Source organism: Micromys minutus, assembly GCF_963924665.1.
Source record: "Micromys minutus genome assembly, chromosome: 9".
In the NCBI taxonomy this organism is placed as follows: Eukaryota; Metazoa; Chordata; class Mammalia; order Rodentia; family Muridae; genus Micromys; species Micromys minutus.
Window position 1 is genome coordinate 9,267,230 of NC_137978.1, and position 26,169 is coordinate 9,293,398.

Consider the following 26,169-nt stretch of genomic DNA (forward strand, 5'->3'; position numbering starts at 1 on the left):
ATGATTGCATCTTTGAGCACCCTGATGACTTCCTTCTGGGAAGCACTCCATCTCAGGACTCTCTTACTGGCTGCTGTCACCTTCCTTTTTTTAGTTGACATCCTCAGAAGCCGGCACCCCAAAAACTACCCACCAGGGCCATGGCGTCTGCCCTTCGTGGGCAACTTATTTCAGATGGACTTTGAGAAAAACCACTTGGCAATTCAGCAGGTAAGAGAGGGGTTTGGCGTGGGTGGGAGTGGGTGTCCTGTCTGTGTCCTGACACTAATCCAAAACTGCAGGGTTGGGGCTATTCCAAGGGCCTGGAAAGTAGAACAGGGGTGAGAGGCAGGAATCTAAAGCTTGTTCTGTGAACCTGCTAAATTCACTCTAGCTTCTATTTCTTTCAGGCAATAGACTTATTTCTTCCTCCCTTTTCAATGCTGGCACCCCGAAAATAGTATCTGTTTTATAAATCTGATATACTGCTCTGAAGTGGTAGTTTTCCTTTGTTTTTGAATCTTGTGTATTTTATTTAGTCTGTTGTTTCCCAAAGAACTTAGGTCAAAAGAGATCACTTCAAGTTTAAATCTTTTTCTATGTTTATTTACTTTTCTGTATGGGAAAGGTGTGCTCACCAGAGAATAAATTTCATCTCTTTTACAAAAACACATAGAACTTTAAGATATGTCCACTAACTGCACATGCCTGACATTCCTGGATCCTCAGACACTGGCACACTCAACTCTGACTCTTGGACTATTTTTTTTTCAGTTTGTGAAGAAATATGGGAATGTCATTAGTCTGGAGTTGGGCAGATCATCAGTGGTGGTAGTCTCCGGACTGCCTTTAATCAAAACAATGTTTACCCGCCTGGATCAAAATTTTGTGAATCGCTTTTTGACTCCTGTCAGAGAACGAATCACTGGTAATAATGGTAAGTTTATTCACCACAGTAATGTGTACTTTATATTTTTATGGCCTATTACATGCGCCTTACCATTCACAACTGTATAGAAATTGGTTTTTAAAAAAAGACCCTAAATTCCACTGTGATGCATACTTTTAAGGGAAGCTGCCCAAACCATGGCCTGAGCCATGTGTTCCTGGTTCTATGAGGAATTGTAGGCAGAAAAGGTAACAAACACAGCCATGGGAGTGCTGCCCCAAGTGCCTTAAATTTTTAAAGTGAAGCAGTTGTGTTTATGGTGCTTGGGTTTAAGGAAGAGCTAGAGTGAGTTTGAACAGGAGTTACTGAGGATTGTAAGAGTTTACAATTCTCAGAAACGAAGACAGATGAGAGAAGAGGCTTTCAACCTCCTGTTGAAGATTTCCAATATTTCAAGGTATGGTCTTGAGTAGGTAGGGCAGCACACTCTTAGAGGCAATGTGGATGGGGAACTCGTGGAGGCAGATCAGAAAGGGGGATAACATTTGAAATGTAAATCCGTGAAATGAGTAAGAAAAAGAGACAGTAAACTTGCAACTTTATATAACTTCTGTCAAGACTACTGGATACTTTTGCCTGCATTTCATGCCTCCTCATTAATGAATATTTCTATTTCTTGACCTCTTTTCTAAGTGGTATATTATACCACACTGATGCCTAGTTAAATACATACATGCACGAAATGCAAAGCATGTGAGAGGACACACACATGCATTTTAATTCTGGGTTCGGTCATCTTCGTTAATTACATTTTCCAAATGCATCCTTTTTTTTTTTTTTTCTGACAACTTCGTTTTACTTTACAACTGAAGAATATTCTAGTTTGTATCTGTGCCCCGTTCTCATTCTCCATTCATCTGTTGGTAGCCATCTGGGCCGGTTCCATTTCTTTGCTATCAGAAGTACAGCAACAATAAACATGGGTATTAATATCTATCTGTGGTAGGTCTGGTGGTTTGAATGAGAATAAACTACATCGAGTCATATATTTGAATTCTTAGACTTTAGTTGGTCAAAAGATTGGGGAGGATTAAGGATACGTCTTTGTTGGAGGAGTGGTGGTTACTGGGAACTGGCATTGAGGGTTCAAAAGCCTGCACTATTCCCAGTTATCTCTCTCTGATATGTCTTATGTCTCAAGATGTTAAATCTTAGCTACAGTTTCAGCACTGTACCTGTTTGCCTAATGTCATATTCCCTGCTGTTATAGTCATAGACTCTGATGTATGAGCTCCTAATTCAATTCATATGTGTGTGTGTGTGGGGTGTGTGTGTGTGTGTGTGTGTGTGTGTGTGTGTGTGTGTGTGTGCTTGCGTGCTCTGACCCGCAGGACAGTTAACAGGAATCCAGGATCACTTAGAGAGAATGGGGGAACAAGAGGCATGAAGAAGGCCAGCAAGTCAAGTGATCTGATCAAGCTGACAATTTTTTTTTCACATGCTAGTTTTATACAGGTAGGAGAAGGAAATAAGGCATGGAAAAGTAAGGCATGGGACTAAGAGAACTTTCCAGTTAAAGGATTTCTCACAATACCCTTTGTGAAAAATTACTTGAGGAGGGGGATAACCTAGGTGCAGGTGGGAATGTTCTGCCAAGCAGGATCTGTTGCCTGGGTGATCGTTCTACTGGGCTAGCTACCTGACCAAAGCGAGATCACCTATTTTCTGAGAAAGGCCTTTACTGTGGGAAACAGAAACCTAGGCTGAGATCTGTGTAAAGTGGTATTATTCAGTCTAAGGAAGTTTCTTAATTCTGTCAGCTCCTGGCATGTGTGTGTGTGTGTGTGTGTGTGTGTGTGTGTGTGTGTGTGTGTGTGTGTGTTGTGAGTGTGTGTGTGTTTCTTTAGTCTAATTGCTTTATTATATCAATTAAAAAAGAATTAAGACAGTAGAATATGGCATTCTCTGGGTGTATTTCCAGGAGTAAAATATATAGGTTATAAAGTATAGTGGATATTTTTATAAAATGTCATTTATAAAGTGAGAGGGGGTATAAAGAATTGTCTGAGAAGATACCTACATCTTCTCTCCTCTCTCTGTTCCTTTGTTTCAAATATTCATCCTTCTTGTCTTTTGAAATCAGTTATGTAAAATTTAAAGTTGTCCTTGTATAGACTTTCTCCTATAAAGCAAGAGTATATACTTTAGTGCACTCCTGGTGTCTACTGCAACACAAACCATTACTTACACTTATGTGACTAGTGACAAAAGAGTGACTTTGGCAACAAGATCACTGAGTTTTGCTTACTTCTTTGGGAGCTGGCTGCTCTAGTTTGCTTTCTATTGCTTTGAAAAAACACCACAACTGAAAGTGCTTGGAAGAATAGTGAACATTTTTAAGAATATGCTTTTCAGTTGTGCTTCATTATTGAGATGACTCGGGGCAGGAGCTGAAGTAGAAAGCATGGAGGAACAGTGCTTACTGCCTAGCACACTGGATCTTGAAAGACAGTTTTCTTATACAACTCAAGCCCAGGTACCCAGGAATGGGACAAGCCATGTTCGTCTGGAGGATAGCACCTCACATATTAATTGGTATCATTTTTTAACAGATATGACGAAAAACAGTCTGATTTAGACAATTCTCCAATTCTAGTTCCCTTTCCCCAAGAAACAATAAAATCTAACCAGCACTTCTAATGGACCCTGTTGGTGTAGACATGGGGTTTCTGTTTGAAATCACATAGAGAAGCTTTATTAAAGTTCTTGATGCTCTAAGATGTCAGTAGTACTGATCATGATGTTCGTTGTTGGGGATTTGTGCTTATCAGTTCTCTTGTCTCTAGTATTTGCTGCATGCTTATATAACAGAACCACACTACTATCATACTGAATTTTGTAGGATTGATCGCGTCTAATGGCCAGACATGGAAGGAGCAAAGAAGGTTTGCCCTGATGACACTCAAGAACTTTGGATTGGGAAAGAAGAGCTTAGAGCAGCGTTTGCAGGAGGAGGCCTATCACCTTGTGGAGGCCATTGGAGAAGAGGGAGGTAGCCATTTCCCAGGGGATGTCTGGGATGCCACAATCAGATATTTCTAACTGCTTTTCTGTTGTTCTGACATAATACTTGAGAAAATTAAGTTATTAAAAGAAAATTTCATGTTGAACCACAGTTTAAGCATTCTTAAAGTTCATTTGGTAGGGAAGCTCTGGAGGTAGGAACACAACGCAGTGGATGACAGTAAACATACAGTGAGTGTTCATGAAGGGTACTAATGTAGCTCTCTTTCTCATTTTGATTTGATCTGGGACCATATGAGATGCCACTGTTCATATTTGGGTGACTTTTCCCTGCTTCAGATAAACTTTTCTGGAGTACCCTCACAGATACAGAGGTATGTTTCTAGGGTAATTCTAAGTCCAGACAAGTTGACAATGAGGTGAACCATTATAGTTCTTTCAGGCTTTGCACTTTGCTAGGATCGAATGGTGAATGTCTTAACACAACCCTGTCCTGGAGTACAGCAGCTAAGCCACAAAAGACACCATTAGACACATAGAATTTAACACCTGTCCATCTTTCTGGCTTCTCAGACTCTGACAGAGTCCTTGATACATTTCACCTCCATGTAGGATTTTGTGGACACAGCTTCTTGGTTATATATGTTGTCTATCAAGTAGAAATAAATCTCTATAGAAAACAGAAACAAATACTTTTGAAGGAAACATTGTTTCCTTTTCATACCTCCAGGTCAACCTTTGAACCCTCACTTCAAGATCAACGATGCAGTTTCCAATATCATTTGCTCTGTCACCTTTGGAGAGCGCTTTGAGTATGAGGACCACCAGTTTCAGGAGCTGCTGAAGCTACTGGATGAGGCCATATATTTGCAGGCTTCATTGTCAGGCCAGGTAAGGAAAACTACCACTTCTCCTGACTTGATAAAGGAATTGGAGAGCATTATTGGTCATTGTGTCTTCATTTATGTTTGCTTTTATAAAAATCTATTATTTTTTAAATTTTTACAGATTTTACTGGTTCCTTGCTAATTTCACATTATACACACTTATCCCCCTCTTCCCCTGATACCTGCCTTCCACCTCCTTGGTCCTGTAAACCCCTCCCAATGAGAGTTGTCATTTATAATTTGCACCAGACCAAATGACATCTATATTATCTCAGACCAGGCCATTCTTCTTCTGCGGCCAATATGTCACCTCAGTCATTCTCCCCAGGCCCTACGTCTTTAAGACTGTCTTTGAGTCAGTGGCATCACCATACAGAAGACAAGCAGCAAAGTGAGCTCTCCCATGCTTAGACCTTAAGACCAGCTCACCAGCCACCCACATATCCAGGGACAGTCTACTATGCTGCACATGCAAGGTCCAGGATCTGCTTTTCCAAGTGTGGCAGTCAGTGAGGGACATGGCCAGTTCTCTCAGTCTCCTGGTGATGGCCAGCAGTTCTGACTGCCATAGGTAATGAGGGAGAAGGGACGGGAGGAGGGCACCTCTTCCTCATCTGTGGTATCACACAACAGACGGAAGGCAGGGCAAGCCTGTCCTTCCTGCAGTGGATGATAAGCGGCAAAGATGAGGGAGGGCATCTCTCTCTTATCCACACTACCCGTGTGGTAAACAAATTATGAGACCACCTCTCCCATGGACTCATGCTTGGGCCGGCCCACCTGATCACTGCCACCAGGATCAGCTCCACTGTGCTGCCCACTCAAGGGGCAGGGCCCAGTTTCTCAAGTGCTGTAATGGTAAGGGGTAGGGACAGCACACCTATTCTCATGACCCCAGGGCCATGTCTCCTATCAGACATAATTTTTCTAAAATGTGAATTCAATGCAAATTCTTGAAATTACACTGTTGACTTTAGGATTCTCAATAATAGAGGCTATTATATCAAATGCTTTTTTTTTCACTTGGTAAAATGTTCATTTTAAATTTGCCTTCTTCCCTCTCACCTTTATGTCAACGAGGTATCAATGACGCTCGGTTCAGTGTGGACACCACACTCTACCTGTGAAGAAACATTCAAAGGTTTATAGAATAGTAACTACATGCATACTAAAACCAGTTAACCTTTTCTTTTAAAATATTCATTAATTGAAAAATGTCCAAAGATGAGGTCGTTTTATTCATATTAATATTCAAATGAAATATAAAGCAAATACCAATGGTGTGGCCTTTACACTTAAAACTATTGCAGCTGACATTACTTAACAGAAGCTGATGCCTTTGATCCACTACTTGCTATGATTAGGTTTATTTTTACCTGCTACTAATTTATAAAGAGGGCTTTTCAGTCATACCTCTTGTATTATGGTTCTTACCTAGTGAACGTGACTGTTGTGAAAATTACCCCGAATGCTGTATCAAGATGGGAATATAACTCGGCATGTGTAGCACAAAGCACTCAGGATAGAAAAGATTTCGCTGGTATGAATCAAGAAAGTAAATGTCAGCACTTTGATTTTAGCAGGAAAGAGTTCCCAGGCCTCTTTCACAGAGTTCCTCAATCTTTATCCCCCACTGATCATTAATTCAGAACTGCAGAAGAGGGACTTTTAAAATTATAGTTTTCAGAGGTGATCCAGAGAAACTGAGTCAGAATCCCCAGAGTTGGAGCCTGAGCATAGAGTTTTATAATTATATTACTGCATTAAACTGTCATCCCATGATACTCACGTAGAAAAAGTATCTATGTCCAAGGGTTTCTAGACTGTACTCTTGATCAAAATAATTGGGATCTTGGGCCACCTGTCAGTGTGTTTATTTTTTATGGTAGTTTATGAAGTAGGAGGACATAATAACTGAATTCCTTCTTGCGATCAAGTTTTGTAAAAGCAGACATTTTGAAGCCCATAAAGAAATAAAGACCAAAAAAACTATCAAGATCAAAAAATGACATATGTAGAAAATATATTTCATAAAAGACACAGAGAAAAGAAGAAACTTGAGCTTTGAAAGATGTGTGTGCACTTGTGGTGTTTGTGTTAGCATTTAAAAAGCCAGGGAAAATTTGAGACAAACTAAAAAAGACAGTGATGTAACACAGATGCTGTCACATGCACACACACACACACACACACACACACACACACACACACACAAACACACAAAGACTCCTAAAACTTTAAGTGTATTCCTAAAGACATACATACATATGTATTCATATTTATAAACACATGGAAACAAATATGTGCAAAAACATATATGAAATTGCAAAGGATACATGCACATTTAGAAACACATAAACACTCATACTCACATGAACACACATGTAATTTTTCTCTTGACTTAAAATGTAAACTGACAAAATTTCTCACAAGAACCTGAAAAATAACTTTGGAAGATTTAAATTGATTGTGTTCCAGCTCTTTATTATTTTTTTGTTTTTTTTTTTATTGAAGAACTTTATTTAAAAAAAACAAAGATAAATATACAAATTTTAAGCATTTTTGCAGAAAAGTATATGAATACATTTTTGTCATTGCTTGGCTTTTTTTAAAGGTTGGATTGTGTGCATTAAGGTCTTACTAGTTACAATGAGCATAAAGTACATGTAAAACAGGATGTAACCTGGAATTAGTCAATATTTTCTTGGTGTGTAAGGAGTAAACATATTGGTTATTTCTTTTCTTTTTTTTTCTTGAACTTCACACCATCTGTGAGTTGTTTCTGGGGTGTTCAGATCTTTCTGGGGTTAGTATCCAATTATCAATAACTGCATATTATGTCTGTTCTTTTGTAACTAGCTTATCTCATTCAGGATGATATTCTCTAGATGCATCCATCTTCTTAAGAATTTCATAAGGTCATTTTTTTTTCTGATAGCTGAGTAGTACTCCATTGTGTAAATATACCACAATGTTTGTATCCATTCATCTACTAAAGGACATCTGGGTTCTTTCCAACTTCTGGTTATTATATATACAGCTGCTATGAACATTGTGGTGTATGTGTCTTTGTTGTATGTTGGAGTGTCTCTGGGGTAAATGCCCAGAAGTGGAATAACTGTGTCTTAAGGTAGTACTATATCAAATTTTCTGAGGAATCACCAGACTGATTTCCAGAGTGGTTGTACCAGTTTACAACCCCATCAACAGAGGAGAAGTGTGCCTCTTTTTCCCCATACTCACCAGCATCTGCTCTCATCTGAATTTTTGATCTTGGACAATCTGACTGGTGTTAGGTGGAATCTGAGGGTTGTTTTGATTTGCATTTTCTGAATGGATAATGATATTGAGCACTTTCTTAGATGCTTCTCAGCCATTCAATATTCCTCAATTGAGAACTTTTTGTTTAGCTCTGTATTCCATGTTTTAATAGGGTTGTTTGATTCTTTAATGTCTAGCTTCTTGAGTTCTTTGTATACCTTGGATATAAGGCCTGGATACAAAATTAACACAAACAAATCAGTAGCCTTCCTCTACTCAAAGGACAAAATATCTGGTGTGGGGTGGGTAAAGATCTTCTCCCACACTGTTGGCTGCTGTTTTGTTTTCTTGAGAGTTTCCTTAGCCTTACAGAAACTTTGCAATCTCATTAAGTCCCATTTGTCAATCTTTGACCTTAGAGTATGAGCCATTGGTGTTCTGTTCAGGAAATTTTCTCCTGTTAATACTTGTTCTAAGGTTTTCCCTACTTTCTCATCGAAGAGTTTCAGTGTACCTGGTTTAATGTGGAGATCTGTGATACACTTACACTTTGTACAAAGAGAAAAGAAAGGGTCTATTTTTATTCTTCTGCATGCTGAGTGCAAGTTGGACCAAAACCATTTGTTGAATAGGCTATCCTTTTTTTTCATTGAATGCTTACAACTCCTTTGTCAAAAATCAGGTGACCATATATGTGAGAGCTCATTTCTGGATCTTCTATTCTATTCCATTGATCCACATGCCTATTTATGTACCAGTACCATGCAGTTTTTAGCACAATTGCCTTGTAATATAGCTTGGGATCAGGGATAGTGATTCCCGCAGATGTTCTCTTGTTGTTAAGGATGGATTTCACTATTCTAGGTCTTCTGTTATTCCAGATGAAATTTCACATTGATCTTTCCAATTCAATGAAGAACTGGGTTGGTATTTTGATGGGGATTGCATTGAATCTGTAGATTGCTTTTGGTAAGATGGCCATTTTTACAATGTTGATCCTTCCAATCCATGAGCATGGGAGATCTTTCCATCTTCTGAGATCTTCCTAGATTTTCTTCTTTAGAGGATTGAAGTTCTTGTCATACAGGTCTTTCACTTGCATAGTTAGTCACACCAAGGTATTTCATATTTTTTTATTACTATTGTGAAGGGTATCTCTTCCCTAATTTCCTTCTCTAGATGTTTGTCCTTTGAGTAGAGGAAGGCTACTGATTTGTTTGAGTGAATTTTATATCCAGCCACTTTGCTGAATGTGTTTATCAGCAGCATAAGTTCTCTGGTGGAATTTCTGGGGTTGCTTAGGTACACTATCATGTCATCTGCAAATACTGAGGTTTTTACTTCTTACTTTCCAATTTGTAACTCTTTGATTTACTTTTGCTGTCTGATTGCTCTGGCCAGGACTTCCAGTACTATGTTGAATAGGTAGGGGGAGAGTGGGCAGCTTTGTCGAGTCCCTGACTTTAATGGGATTGCTTCAAATTTCTCACCATTAAGTTTGATGTTGGCTGTTGGTTTGCTGTATATTGCTTTTATTATGTTTAGGTATGGGGCTTGGATTTCTCTTCTTTCCAAGAATTTTAACATGAAGTGGTGTTGGATTTTGTCAAATGCTTTCTCAGCATCTAGTGAGATGACCATGTAGTTTTTTTTCTTTGAGTTTTTTTTATATGGCAGATTACATTGATGGATTTCTGTACATTAAACTATCTTTGCATCCGAGGGATGAAGCCTACTTGATCATGGTGAATGATCATTTTGATGTGTTCTTGGATTTGGTTTGCAAGGATTTTGTTGAGAATTTTTGCATCAATGTTCATAAATGAGATTGGTCTGAAGTTCTCTTTCCTTGCAAGGTCTTTGTGTGGTTTAGGAAAGAGGGTTATTGTAGCCTCAAAAAATGAGTTAGGTAGTGTTTCATCTGATTCAATTTTGTGGAATAATTTGGATAGTATTGGTATTAGGTCATCAATATATGTTTGATAAAATTCTGCACTGAACCCATCTGGACCTGGGCTTTTTTTGGTTGGGAGGCTTTTGTTGACTGCTTCTATTTCTTTAGGTGCTATGGGATTATTTAAATGGTTTACCTGGTCCTGGTTTAACTGTCGTATCTTGTATCTGTCTAGGAATTCATCCATTTCCTCCAGATTTTCCAGCATTGTTGAGTATAGGTTTTTGTAGTAGGATCTGATGATTTCTTGAATTTCCTCAGTTTCAGTTGTTATTTCTCCACTTTCCTTTCTGATTTTGTTAATTTGAATACTCTCTCTTTGCCCTCTAGTTAGTCTGGATTAGGGTTTATCAATCTTGTTAATTTTCTCAAAGAACCATCTCTTGGTTTTGTTGATTCTTTGAATGATTCTTTTTGTTTCTATTTGGTCTATTTCTGCCCTAAGTTTGATTATTTCTTGCTGTCTACTCCTCTTGGGTGTATCTGCTTCCTTTTGTTCTAGAGATTTCAGCTGTGCTGTAAAGTTTCTGGTGTATGCTTTCTCTAGTTTCTTTTGGAAGCACTCAGCACTATTAGTTTTCCTCTCAGTCATGCTTTTATTGCATCCCATAGTTTTGGGTATGTTGTGATTTCATTTTCATTGAATTCTAGAAAATCCTTAATTTCTTTTTTTATTTCTTCTTTGACCCTGCTATCATTTGATAGAGCATTGTTTAGTTTCCATGTGTATGTGGGCTTTTTCTTGTCTTTGTTGTTGTTAAAGACCATTCTTAGACCATTGTGATCTGAAAGGATGCATGGGAGTATTTCAATCTTTTTATATCGATTGAGGCTCACTTTGTGAGCAATTATGTGGTCAACTTTGAGGTACTGTGAGGTGCTGAGAAGAAGGTGTATTCTTTTATTTTGGGATGATATGTTCTGTAGATAACTATTAATTCCATTTGATTCATAACCTCTGCTAGTTTTACTGTGTCCTTGTTCAGTTTTTTTTCTATGATCTGTCCATTGGCGAAAGTGGGATATTGAGGATTCCAATTATTGTTTGGGGCAAAATGTATTTTTGAGCTTTAGTAGGGTTTCTTTTATGAATTTGGGTGCTTTTGTATTTGGAGCATATATGTTAAGGATTGAGAGTTCCTCCTGACAAATTTCCCCTGAAATATGTAAAAAGTGTCCTTCCTTATATTTTATGATAACTTTTGGTTGAAAATCTACTTTACTTGATATTAGAATGGCCACTCCAGCTTGCTTCTTGGGGCCTTTGCTTGGAAGGTATTTTCCCCGCCTTTTACTTTGAGATAGTGTCTGTCTTTTTCTCTGAGGTAAGTTTCCTGTATGCAGCAAATGCTGGATTTTGTTCATGTATCCATTCTGATAGCCTATATATTTTTAGTGGGGAATTGAGTCCATTTATTTTAACAGATATCCAAGAATATTGGTTGCTGTTTTCTGTTATTTCTACTTTTGGAGGTTGAATTATGCCTGTATGTCTTTCTTCTTTTGCTTTTCTTGCTTAGGAGTTATCTTGTTTTTATTAGGACATAATTCCCCTTGTTGTATTGGGTTTTCCACCTATAATTCATTGTAGTGCTGGGTTGAGCACTGCACAATTTTGAGGAAATTTTTTCTGACAACTTAGATTAGTGAGTATAACAAAGCTTAATGCACATTTACATTGGAATTCTTTACAAGAGTGGATGCTGATGAAGGAGTACAAGAGCATTTAAACACAATGGTCCACTGTCATTGTATGGCTGGAATTTCTCAGCCTCCATTACCCTCCAGGATCCCACTGGAGATTAGGTTCATAAGATAAAGTTAAATAATTATGAGTACTCATTACTACTTGTAGTATTTCTACTCTTTCTCCTCCTCCTCCTCCTATTACTACTGCTACTACTACAACCACCATAGAATTATTATGCTATTCTACCTAGAAACCATTAGAACAAATATTCACACAATATCTATTCCACTTCTATCATACTATCATATCATACCTACATATCAACTTTCCACATGAGGTTAATTAAGGTCCATTCAATAAACATGTTATTTCAAAAAAATATTGCCTTGTTCATATGCAGATTACCTCATACTAAGGACGCAAGGTGGTATATAAAATTACCTCCAAACACACATGTTCCTGGTGATTTCTCTGAGGAAAATAAATCATGGCTGGTGAATAGAGAGAAGGTTAAAAGACAGCTATTACGTGGAGGCTCATCAGGAAGACAGTATTTCAAGGAGGAAACGCTTGAAAACAGGGCAGGGGGTTGGTTATATGGATCCCACGGGAGAGCATTCTGGGCAGAAAGAGTTATAGCTGCAAATGTGCATTCTGCAACAAATATATATTAATTAAATAATGCCAGCACAAAGTATGTTGGAACACAGAGAGTAATGCTGGCAGAAAGATGGAAATTGGTACTCAAGGAATAACTCAGCAGAACCTACAGTGAAAAGTCGTGGACTTGATGTGATTATAATGGAAATATAGTGTAGGGTAATGTCAGGGCGGTAGTCATGGACTAAAACATCACATTTCCTCTGGCAGCCCTAATAGATTACAGCCTGCCCAAGGCCTTAAGTCTAAAAGACTACTGTGAGCAGTGCCAGCCTCAGGTAGGAGAGGTGGTGGGATGTACCAGGGAGAAATTGGATAGGATAAAGAAAAGGGGTTTGGAACTCAGTGTATTTTTCACAGTGGAACTAAAATGCTCACTTTGGAGCTAAGAGAGGAAACCCTCATTTCTTTTCTATAAGAAACAAAGAGGGAAAGACAAGATAGGCTTAAAACATGAAAATTGATGCCAGTGGTGTCTCTATGATTGTTTTATTTCCCCAACCAGCTCTACAGTGGATTTCCATGGATAATGAAATATTTTCCTGGACCACATCAGAAAATTTTCAGAAACTGGGAAAAGCTGAAATTGTTTGTTTCTCGTATCATCAGGAAACACCAGAAAGACTGGAATCCAGATGAGCCAAGAGACTTCATTGATGCTTTTCTAAAGGAAATGCAAAAGGTAAGGAAGATGCTGCCTTACAGAAGAATTGGCCATTTAATAACAAAAGTACCCAATAACATTTTCTGTATTTACAGTGTATTAACACTATGTGTACATGTTATCCACTTTGGAAGATTGTGATTTTCAGGACTCCTTCAGCATCTAAAGCACATCTAAATGTCTAAGGTCACGGGGTTTCATACAACTAGGTTCTGCTCATTACTTCTCCCATCTTCCATAAGTAGTCTCTTCAAGTTGGGTAGCATAGACAATTTCTGAAGCAGAATGGTGAGAAGGAATCTATGTTGTGCATGGATATAAATTTGTAGTGTTTGAAAGGGGGAGTAGTATATCTAAATCAGTCCCCTTAAATGTGAGAACACTAGTCCCCTGCTGAGATGTGCATGGAGTATCTTCCTCTTTATGTTCCTCCTGGGATGGATCTAACCTTTTCATTACTACAATCCAATTGTAAAATAATTGGCAGGGATCTGGTAATTTTCTCAGGTAGTTTTTACATTGCCTTCCATATGTTTCCAATTTTCAACTTTGCCTATGCTTTGGGAAGCCAGGGATCAAATTTCACAGTGGCTTGTACAAATTTATAGAGTCGTAACTGAATATTTTGCTCCTTTAGATCTTGAAAAATAAGAATTATTTCAGTAATTGTGGAAAATGCTTTCTCTTAAAGGACCAAGAAGCTCCCACTTTAACCCTACTGTCTCATTTATGGCTCACTGATAGTTCATGTACTTTATGTTGAGCAGCAGCTAGGGGGATCCCTTTAGACTCTATAGCCTGCAAGCAAACAATCCAGGTGAGGTAAGAATGAATGTCAGTTCAGCTTAACTTAGCCATGGTTGATCAAACTTCATAGCCTGACACCAAGTCATTTATTTGAGCAATATTTGAGCACTGCACAATTTTGAGGAAATTTTTTCTGACAACTTAGATTAGTGAGTATAACAAAGCTTAATGCACATTTACATTGGAATTCTTTACAAGAGTCCATTGTACGTATGTGCAGTAGCCCAGAGAACACAGAAAGAATATATCTGACTTCTTTCTAAAAAATACATGCCATTGACTCAAAGACAGTCTTAAAGACTTAGGGCCTGGGGAGAATGACTGAGGTGACATATTGGCTTCAGGAGAAGGGATTGGCCTGGTCTGAGATAATATAGAAGTCATTTAGTCTGGTGCAAATTATAAATGACAACTCTCATTGGGAGTGGCTTAAAAGACTGAAAAGCAATCTTCAGCATTTAGGGAGAAGTTTATGAGATAAGCAAATCATAAATTTTGGGAAGATTCTGGGAATTTCTTGCCCTACAAATACCAAAGGATAACTAGGTTGTAAACGTCATCCACTCTTGGCATTCTGGGATGAAGAGGAGAGGCCGCCCCTATCCAATGAAGCAACAAGTGTGCATGTTTCCCATCCCTGGATTCTCCAGTGCTCATCTGTGTGAATGAATATTTTTATATAAATATAATAGTAAACTAATCTGGCAGCTGTATTTCTTTACGCTAGTCCCCCATTAACTGCACAAAAAAGATCAAGATTTATTTAAAACTGTGCCCTAATACCTGAGGAATTAAATGATCTATCTTTACTTTCTATGCTAATCTGACTACCTCCTAATCCTCTCCCATGATATTTGCATGTCATTATTAATCTGACTTGTTTTGCTTAAGGTGTGTTTCCAGGATCTGTCTCTGGACCCTTTCCTTTTGGTTCCAAATCCTCCATTCTCCTCAATGATCTAAATCTTCCTCTTGCCATCTCTCCTTCCTCCAGTTAGCAGACATCCCTCCCTATTCTCCATTCCACTCAGCCATTAGGCGCTTGGCATTTATTGACAAGGCAGAGCATAAATGATAAGAACTGTTTACACACACTTGAAACAGAAGATTCTTGGATAGGCATTACAATGACAGATTGAAACAAGATATGAGGGCAGAGAAATCAACATTTAAACAACACAAGAGTAAACTTTATACAATGTACAGAAGCATTGTTCCTATACATCTGTGTTCTCAAAGACCTCTTGTCCACTACACTTAAACTTGCAGGTGCTTTTTTAAGCTCCATGCTTAGACTGATCTTGCCTTTCAATTGTCCTCTACTTCTCTCTAATCCTTTCCCTCTTCTTTTGCAGTCTTATGATTACATTGGGGCTACCTAGCTAAATTATGTCTTCTAATTTCAAAATCTCATATTAAGTACATATACAAACATTTCTTTTGATGAACTAGGTAATGGGGACATGCTCTATAAATTAGGATGTAGGTGTTTTAATTTTATTTAGTCTTATTTCATCCATATGAGATTAAAACCATAAGGTTAATATTTTATAAACATGGTGTGCTATCAACCCAAGAGAGAAAGGTAAGGGTTGAATGATATTTGACATACAACTTTGAAAAATGCCAAAATATTGCTTTTCCATTTTGCATCCCCTGTGTCCTAAAGAACTGTACAAAAATTAAAAGTAACAATTAACCTTGAGAATTCTATTTTATTTTAAGTCATACCCCAAACTAATTATCTAGAATAGCTCAGTTTCTACTGTGGAATAAATAAAACACTGAGCTGAATGCTAAGATTTGCCTTTTAATGTTTACATGAGCTTTTGCATTCCTCCAACAATAATTTGACTGTTTACAACTTGCTATGAGGTTTTAAAACTTCATAAAATTTAATCTGTCCCTTCGATGAGTGTCTCTTATTCCCATTTTACAAGACAAGCATCTGAAGAATGGAAATGTAAGGTGACTTTCCTTGGGTCATGCAGCTAGCATACAATACTGTTGATATCAAAAGTTTAGTCTGTCAAAGGCACATTCCCCATATACTGTAAAGTCGTCTCAGAGAATGTGGTAGTCTTGATTTCCATTCACTTGAGTACTGGACGCCTTATTAGCACTTTGGAAAGGAGCTCAAATATGACACCTGTGTTTCCTTGTGAAGGCATACAGAGGATCATTTTCCCCCTATGGTTGTTTCCTTTTAATTTCACCTTGCATGGTGGAAACATTCCATTTAGAGACAAACCAATCTTCTGGATAAATGAGTACACCCTGTCTTTTCTAGTACCCAGAGAAGACTACAAGTTTCAATGAGGAAAACCTCATCTGCAGCACCCTGGACCTCTTTTCCGCTGGAACAGAGACAATATCCACAACATTGCGTTGGGCTCTGCTCTACATGACTGTCTACCCAAAAGTCCAAGGTATGCATTTAATTTTTCCTGGTCAAGGTGAAATGATGCTTCTGGAGATTTTGTCTCAAATAAAGCCAGAAATGGCTATGGTGGGGTAGGAAAGTTGGAACAGCTGTGATGCAATGTGAACTTAGGAATAGGCCCATCCTCCAGATGTTCTGATAGGGCAGTGTTGGCCCAGAGTACATACTTTTTACAACATCACCACCCCCCCCCTCCTCCTCCTCCTCCTCTTCTTTTCTTCTTCTTCTTGCTGCTGATGCTGCTGTTCCATGGTACACATTGGCAAAATTTTCCCCTGAATACTGCCCAAACTTCCTGGCTTGATGTGACATCTTGAAGTGTCACCTCTCTGACTTCTAGCCTAATCTACCCTTTATGTAGGTTTGCTATATTACATGTTCTCCCTTGGCACTATCCTTATTTTTGTATTAAGCTTTCTCTCTCTCTCTCTCTCTCTCTCTCTCTCTCTCTCTCTCTCTCTCTCTCTCTCTTTCTCTCTCTCTCTCTCTCTCTCTCTCTCTCTCTCTCTCTCTCTCTCTCTCTCTCTCTCTCTCTCTCTCTCACTCTGTGTGTGCATGCATGCACATTGGATTGAGTAAAATAGCCCCACAAAACATTTTCTAAATTGTGCTATGCTTAAATATTCCTAAATAAATTACTTTAGGTCAGAATCATGAACTGTGAACTAACACTAGCTACTAAGTCATATTGAACCAAAGTACTGTTGATGTTCCACAGATTTATACTCTGTTAGGTGTGGTGTTTGCAGAGATGCTCCCCAGTACCTACTGCCACCAGTGTTCCAGTGTGCCTCTATTCCTATGGTTTGTACATTGCTTTAGTCCCTCCACTGAATGAGGAAGAGTGTCCCTTTCCATCTTTTTTCTTCCTCATAGCTTTAGAACATTTAAACAAACAATAATAGATATATTTTTTTTCTTTCATGGAACATTTGGTTTTTTTCCCAAATTATGACTAACAATTCATTGACATACCATACTACCTACTTAGTAATTCTAGTGAAAACTTGATGAAATATGAAGTTAAAATATAAAACTTAAAGGACACTTGTATCTTATCTCAGAAAACGTACAGGCAGAGATTGACAGAGTGATTGGCCACAAGAGGCAGGTGAGCTTGGCTGACCGAGACTCCATGCCCTACACCAATGCTGTCATCCATGAGGTGCAGAGGATGGGCAACATCATCCCCTTGAATGTTCCCAGGGAAGTGGCAGTTGACACAAAGTTTGATGGATTCCACTTGCCAAAGGTAACTATGCATTCCCAGTTTCAAATGTTGGACATCATCTTCAGAACCTAAACTTGAAAGGTGATGAATATTCCTGTCCTAAGAATTAATTTTAACTGGGGAGAAGAGATCTAATAAAACTCTTTGTGTATCTAAATGTTTTTTCATATATATTGTTGGAGGCGGTGATAGAAGTTTCTTTAATCAAAGGCATTTAGGCAAAATGTAGCTTCCTTTTCCTTGGACAATCTCATCGTGCTGTGCTGATGTGAGCACCTAGGTGTCTATGTCAGACATAGTCTATTTGAGCAGTTCTCGGGACTGTGCTGTGCTGATGTGAGCACCTAGGTGTCTATGTCAGACATAGTCTATTTGAGCAGTTCTCAGGACTAGGCATCTGCTATGCTGAGTTTAGGAAATCTTCATAATCCTCAACAGACAGGATTTAATATGTAAAATGCATTTGATGCTCATGGACCAACCCTGGAGTAAGACTAATGTTTCTAACATTGTCCCAATGGGTGCATTTTCAGTTTTTATTTATAACCCAAAATATCACAAAAAAAAGTCTGACTGAAGTATTAATTATAATAAAGTGAGGAATGGAATAATATTTATTACGCAATCTTAACATGCTATAGACTTTTACCTCTTTCAAATTTCCTACCTATTTTCAGAATAACTATCTATCTCTGTTTTCTAGATTGTAACCTTGAGTCCAGAACACTTAAGACTGCATAGGAATTCTCTTCTACAAAGAAACAAGAGACGGAATCCAGAACCAAGACTGTTCTAAGGATTCATACTTTCCCACAATCTATCCATGTACTGTATTCAGTGTTTAAAGGCTCTTCTTTCCATTTCACGCCATATATCCCAGTTCAATTCTGTCTTCACAGACTAAATATTGATGTCATTACTACCAATTTCTCCTGACCACTAGTATTCCCACTCTGACTTTTAACTGAAGCTTCATTCCTTGCTGTCTCTGATCAGTCTCTGAGAATCTAGATTAAGTATGGAGGATGTTAGCATATATTTTTCTTGGAGATACTCTCCACTTCAGACCCAGTCAAGCTTATCCAACCACCACTGCACAGCCTCCTTCTCTTTAGAATCAGAGGAGCAGACTCTTTTGTCAGTCTTCCCTTTGTCACTAAAACACTCATGGCTGTACATTGAGATCTGGATTAGCTAGGTACTGAAAAAATTTTCACTATACATTTGCTTCACTCTAGGCAACAAGTGAAACTCCTCCCACTGACTCTTAACACCAACGCTAACAACTCTCTTGGTGATGTAGAAATCAAAATGGCTGGAAGCTATGGCTTGACAGCAGGAAGGCCTGGTTCCAATGATGGCTTTTACAACTAAGTGAGCTTATTACATAACCACTCATAGCTTAAGCTTCTTTACTCATTTGATAAGATCCAAATGAAAATAAAACAAGATTAGGTGTGCATCATATAATATTCAGAATTAAGGTTATTTTTTAAAAAAAAAAAATAAAGCCAAAATTTAGTAAATATCTTAAAACCTTGATTTGGGATTGGAGGAGATCTGGAACATTGAATATCTCTCATAAGTCATAAGGATTTCCCAGGAATAAAAAACACTCTGGTTCTTTGTGTATGGGGCAAATGAGGAGCGAGAAGCAGAACCGTCCTGGTAGGTGATTGTTTGAGTCTAGGAGAACAAGCATAGAAAGCTACACAAAGAAGACAGTGAGAAAGAATGGCCCAAGTTTCCCAGTGACAAAACACCACAAGGGAAAGTCTCATAGCAGGGGTCATGCATGTGCCTGCCTAGACAGGAGTGCCTTCTGATGCATCAATAAATTTTTCACTAACTGTGTTCTGATTAAACGTTGCTTCTTTAACACTATATAGAAAAGAACAAAGAATAGATTATGGTAGCATAGACATGACCATTATGAGCATCAAGATTTAATATCTTTCCTTGTAGGCTTACAGGTGAGTTCTTAGACACACAAATACTAACCTCTTCCTATTAAGCAGATGTCTTCTGTAATGGAGCAGCAAAATGTGCTGATAAAATTTTCTATCGCAATGTGCCATGCATTAAAAGAAAGTAATCTGTGGGTAGTGCAAATGACAGTTAAGAAGTGTCTTGGACAGAGCGGAAACATTAGGAAATGAAGAGTTTCCAGCATGAAAGATTGAGAGTCACTTCAGCTTGAGTGTGCTCCAGATATCAAGGTCATATGCTTTATTGCCTTCTCTAGGGAACCATGATCCTGACCAATTTGACTGCACTACACAGGGACCCCAAAGAATGGGCAACTCCAGAAGTGTTTAATCCAGATCATTTTTTTGAGAATGGACAGTTTAAGAAGAAAGAATCGTTTATGCCATTCTCAATGGGTGAGTTGTAATCTCCCCTTAGCTCCTCTGTCCTCTTCTCCCTGCAGTCCTGCCTATAGGTTCTTCTCACTATTGCTAATTTCAAGTATTTCATGAACAGGGACTACTTCTGATCACTTTTCTTTCTTTCTGGCTTTATTTCCTAAAATATAGGGTAGAGACCCAACTTTTACTCTTCTCAATTTAGAAAAGAAAAGGTGGATCACCTACCATATTTATAAAGTTTTTCAATGTCCAAAGTTGCTCTCCTACCTTCTATTCAGAAAGAGAACTCAGTGTTAGTGATGAAATTAGATGAAGCTAGGAGGAAGGGCTTTCTGCGTAACACAACAAATACACAGTACAGTAATTTTAAATAATTCCTGATTAAATAGATCATGTTTTGATTTACACACACTTCTTTAAAACTTTACTCTTATCATAGACCTTAAAACCCTTTTAAAATCTAGTTAAAACATAATACTTGTCATAGTTAGAGTGCCATTGCTATATAGAGACACCATAACCAAAGCAACTCTTATAAAATCAAATATTTAATTGAGGATGGCTTACAGTTTCAGAGCTGCAGTCCATTACTATCATGATGGTAAGCATGGTAGAAGGTATTCAGATATGATGATGGAAGATCTGAGAGTTCTACATCTTGATTCAAAGCTATCCAGGAAGATACTTTCTTCTGTACTGAGCAGAGTTTGAGCACTAGAAAGCCTCAAAACCTGCTTACACAATGACACACTTCTGCCAACAAGGTCACACCTACTAATAGTGCCACTTCTTATAGTCTAAATATATGAAAACTACCACTCAACTCTCTGTCCCTAATTCACTTGTTCAAATATATGAGTCTATGGGGGTTATACCCAAACATAGAATATTGCAAAATACATTTATTCCAAAATCAAAAAGCCCCCATAGTATGTAGCAGCCTCAACAGTGTTACAAGTCCAAAGTAAGAAATCATCTAGCTGACTTCTGGTCTATCCTTGGAGCAACAATGTTGTTCTCATATTAATACCTTCCCCTCCAGCCAACCAGCTCTTTCTTCATATAATGGTAGTAAGCTCCTGCATGCTAGACACTGTCACACCATAACTTGCACTGCATTCTGATAGCCTAAACAAGCCACAAAGTTAGCCCCATGTTAAAAGGGAAGAAAATTATTAGTCTTCAACTGGAATAGTATCAAAGTTCTAGTTCACGTAACCCAGCAAAAATGGTGGCTAGTTCTGTCTTGTTATCATCGAGTCTTTCTCATATAAAGAAGAAAACTCATTTTCCTAGGAAAGAGTAAGGACCATTAATATTGAGAAGATAGAAACCTAAAATATCCAGAGTTAGTATCGTGTCAACAGCTGTCTGGATTTTCTACCTTCGGACTCTAGCTACATTTCTCCATGCTTTTTCTAGACTTCCTAGAGGCAACCTGCCTGGAATAAAGAGGTGCAGATATTTTTCTCTTGACAAATGAGAGTAGACACGAGTTTATTGCCTCTGCATTATAAGGACAAACTGCAAAGAAATTCATACACTTTGCAGTCTCTTTATATAACCTAATCGAAGGATAGTTTATGATAAGCCGGACCCTCCTTCCTTGTTAAGAATTAAAAATCACTGCTTTACATGAGCTAGGCCAGGAAAGAATGTTACCAAAACCCATTTCTCTTATTTTAGTAATGAGATAATTAATAACTATACATTGGGTTATAAAGATGAACCAAGTATAGAATTAACCAGGTCTTTCTATCATGCAAAAAAAAAAAAAAAAAAAAAAAAAAAAAAAAAAATGACACAAGCAGTTGGAAAGGATCAAAGAATTTTGGTTCCTAATACCAAACCTTTTCTCTAATTTAGATAATAACTTAGAAATTAAGCACCCCTTGTTTTGTCAATTATTATTAAGAATATGTAAGAGATATGGCAACCAGTGACATTGGTGGGGACATTTTCTCAAGTAAGATTTCTTCTTCCTAAATACTAGCTTCTTTTAAGTTGACATAAGTAGTCAGCAGAGACTTTGAACTGAAAGACAATGAAAAGGAAGGAGATATGCTAACCACTCGTGGAGCACACACGCACAAATTATGACACAGCATTATTATGACACATGGATTCTAGACAGCATTGCCCAGAAAAACTAATTTTATTTCTTCAACAATCTAGGGAAGGTAGAGATCAATATTAAAGCATGAATTTGTGGGCAATTTTATAATATTACTTAATATTATTATTAAAAAGAAGGGTAAAAAGCAACTTTGGAGTTGGCATAGTATACTTGCAGCCATTATTTTCAGGGGAGTCCATGTGAGGGAAACTTGCACTGAAAGTATCCTTCAAAGAAAAGGGGAGAAGGGGCAAATGACATCTGTCTTCTTTGGAAGGGGTAGAAGTTTAAGGGCCCTTTGTAATTGACTAATGGGGTCCTCTTCCTTTAATTTAGGGTTGATCAGGTGAAATGAGTAAGTTGTCTTGTCTACAATTTATGCTTAAAATGCCCTACTTATCTCAGCTGCCAGGACCTGGGAGTCTGCAGGGAGCAGAGGTGTAACTAAAGGGAGGAGAAGCTCTCCATGCCCTCATGTAAAACTGCCATGCCTCTGCCTCTGTTCAGTAGGGTACAAAAGAACCTGCAAGTTTGTCATCTCTATTATCTGTTTGTGGCCCCTTTGTCTGTCCTTCTGGCAGGGATCTATCTAATTTCTAGACCCTAATTCTCCCACCTCAGATGTCACATTAGGTAAGGGCTTAGGATCAAAGGCTACTTCCTAACTTCTTTGACATGACAAAAGGAGAAATGAAGACAAGAGCCATGGGTAGAGTGCCTTGGAGGAGGGTAATGTAGGTAGGGCTGGGCAGAAGGAAATATAACGGATGACAAAAATCCAGAACAGAAGACAATCAGTTGATGAGGACATGTGATTCTGGAGTGTGCTGTGGGAATGAGGCAGCAACTATAGCACACAAATGTATGAATGTGAGTGTTATGATTCTTACTGAAAGTCTTTAAGACAACATTGAAGCCATCTTGTCCTAGTTAGAGGAGCAAAACAGGCAGAAATGTCATCCAGAGAGCACATAGAAAGTTCAGTAATAGATGCCATCAAGGTTGATTTCTTTGCCACCAGTTCTGCTACCAGTGTGCGCCATGGAGAAGGCTGTTACTCGGGATGAAAATCTGAGAATCTTCTTATAAGTCGATTTGAGTTAAGAGGTTGCCATTTCTACTTCTGCTATTGTATGTCCATGTAAAATGACTGGAGACAAAGTGAAAAATGAAAATTTCTTAGCTTTGTGATTAGTAGAAACCTTATTTATTAGGATGAAATGTAATGGTGCATCTCTGTAAAAAAGTAGTCAGGGGAATGGCCTTGTCTATGTCTATACTGTGATACATTTTGCTTGAAAAATCAAAGTGCAACTTAGATGATAAAAATATAATAACAGTTTTACATTTGGCCTTGGCAATTAAAAATATGTGCCCAAGAATGTATTGCAGTGATGACCTAAGCACACATGATGATGTAATACCATATTTATTATCAAGGAGGGAATAATTACTGAAACATAGTTGTATAAATAACACATCCTATGGTTGAGTCTATGGGAGAATGCCAAAGACCTTAACTGTTTCTTTGCTTGGAAGCATATGTAGACCCTCCTATTTGTACAATAAGATGACAGAGTGCAGTCTACAAGGGGTTACCAAACAAAAAAACAGATGACTCCTCACCAATAAGGACACTATATTTTGGGTTTTCTTTTAGAATGCTGTATAAGGCAGAACACTTGATTTAAAGGGTTACCCTCTGATTCCTTTAAACTTTGTAAGGTTATAGGTGCATGACAATTTGAATTAATGATCAAGCAGAATCAAAATGACAGTAATATTTACTAAATATTATTATCTTGTCATAGAAAATGTCTAAATTCCCACAATAAACTTGGGCCAATCAACTGCTAGAAAGCACATGTCTGAAAATGTCAGAAATCTGAAATATTCGTCATACCTTTTTTCCTATAAAGAGATAAGTTGTACAGGAAGTCCACATTTTCCCTGGCAAATGATCATTAGCTAAGAATAATTAATAAGTTAGATCCTTGATTTCCATAATCCCCATCTTTCTCCTTAGTTTAACAAGGAGGGACTGTGAACATGATTGGGACAAATTCCCCCACCATCTCTTGAAATGACAATATCCCGGGGTATTTTGAGGTTATTGTCTACTGGCATAAAAACATTAGGTTCTTTTGCCTGTGTGTCTGAGGAGCTTCTCCAGTGGTAGTGAAGGCAACTAAGTAGTAACTAAGAACCTCAGGAGAAAAACGATGCTTACTCTAAGTACACTTTCCTGACATTCCCGTTTATATTTCCCTTTGTGTGTAGAATATCATTGATAATTTTGCTGCTGAACTGAGGTCTGTTTTATTAGTGTGTGTGTTAACTGAGTTTTGAAAGCTGTTAGACTTTCTCAGTCACCACTGGACTCCAGTTTTTAACACCTTACATCCTGCTCTGATCAATAACTACATGCCCATGAAGGCATCTGACTTGTCATTTTGGTTTTCCAGATTCTGTGCTCTCAGGAACTCAGGAAGATTACAGATATAAATAAGCATTTGAACATAAAACTTAGGGTCAACTCAGAACTTGGAAGAAATAACTTGAGATATCAGTCTCTAGAGGCTAATACCAGTAGAGAAAGTGATTCGATTCGCCTTCCGTTTTATCCCACAGGAAAGAGAGCTTGTCTTGGAGAACAGTTGGCCAGGTCTGAGCTGTTCATTTTCTTCACTGCCCTTATGCAAAAATTTACCTTCAAGCCCCCAGTCAATGAGAAGCTGAGCCTGAAGTTCAGAAATGGCCTCACCCTTTCCCCAGTCAGTTACCGAATCTGTGCTGTCCCTAGACAGTGACATCAGAGAGAGAAAGAATGGAGACCTAGAAGAGATGACATGTACTATTGAGCGACTGGAGCACGCTTCCATGTGAAGGGACGGGATGAAGAGGACTGGAGAAACATAAGAGGATGGAGACTGAAAAAAATTAATATAGTTCCAAGACAACCACTCTCTCTCTATGCTGTCTCAGAGCAAATCACTTATGTGCCCAGAAACATACATTATAATTGGAAAGGTAGAGAAAATGATGACTCTTTGCGTAAACAAAGTACTTCTGTGAGTCAGAATCAGAGGAAATGGTGAACTTAAAACTATCTAAATCATAAATAACATGGAAGTTATATCTTTATTTTTCTACTATCTTTCTCTCAATATGTCCTAGGCCATATTGCTTCAGGCCAATTAAATTTAAATTGAAGAAGGAGCTTATAGTTCTTAGAACAGAGAAGGCAAAAGACAGTTTGCAGAGTATGTCTACTAGGACATATTTTTAATTTATACACCATGGTGAGGCCCAGGATATGACAGACCAGAGGTGGAGTCTAACCCAGTAACTAAGTATCTGATAGGAATTAGATCAGTCACAGCAGCAAATTCCAGACCTCTACTCCTGGAGTATTCATGGTCTTAGTCCTCTTGTGCTCATTCAAAGCTATTGAGCCAATCTTCGCACAAAGTACCAAAGTGGAAGGGTAATCTGTGGGGGCATCTGGAGAAAACTACAGAGGTCATTTTACTGCATGGAGACAGTTAAACCTGTAGGCTTCTGTTTTCCTCTTTAAGCTCATATAGAAGGACCGACGTACCATTTGATGACAAAGGACTAGATTGTCTAAAATCTGTAATGTGTTTGATGACACAGGGCTCAATCAAAAGCAAGACAAAAGTTGCTTTATTTTGATTATACCTGTCTCAGGATGTTCCTAAAAAACCACAAAACTATATCAATATACCCTGACAGCGAGGGCACCAGCAGGCCATAGAACTTCCACCCTGCTATATCTGTAAGCTTAATGATGCTGTTGGCCAGAATGTGGACGACTCAGTTCCTGCTTCACTGAGAGGCAGTGTAAATGGCATATGGTCCTTGTGCTCACAGATAAGCACTACCAAATACAGGGATGTTAAACAAGCTGGTTTGTCTCTTCGGGAAAAGATATGCAATTATTTTCACCCAGAAGACTAAGTATGCATATAGTTATTAGCTTGCTAGCCTGTGCTTTCTGTAGAACTTGTACACATGTGACACCTCCAGACTCTTAAGACATATCGCAGTCACTGAGCTTAGACTTTCTTATTTTCCAAAAGTATGCTATGATGACTGGAAAAACCCTTGATTTTAGGCTAGTCGTTATTGTTGGTATTTACCTGGAAACTGTCTATGGAACCGATGTCTAGAA

The 26,169-nt window shown here is 38.2% G+C and overlaps 1 protein-coding gene across 2 annotated transcripts; it reads left to right on the top strand.

Moving 5' to 3' along the window:
• Nucleotides 1–24,784, top strand: LOC308424200 (cytochrome P450 2J5-like; the record flags this gene model as incomplete). 2 transcript variants are annotated; one of them, XM_080921107.1, is made up of 9 exons in its annotated part: nt 1–210; nt 754–916; nt 3,771–3,920; nt 4,623–4,783; nt 12,850–13,026; nt 16,106–16,244; nt 17,323–17,510; nt 19,735–19,873; nt 24,606–24,784. In XM_080921107.1, the coding sequence occupies 9 exons, from the start codon at nt 1–3 to the stop codon at nt 24,782–24,784; spliced, it is 1,506 nt and encodes a 501-aa protein (XP_080777233.1). The 2 variants fall into 2 exon arrangements, with proteins under 2 accessions (XP_080777233.1, XP_080777234.1); XM_080921108.1 differs by having other exon boundaries at nt 754–907.
• Nucleotides 24,785–26,169: the final 1,385 nt, after the last annotated feature.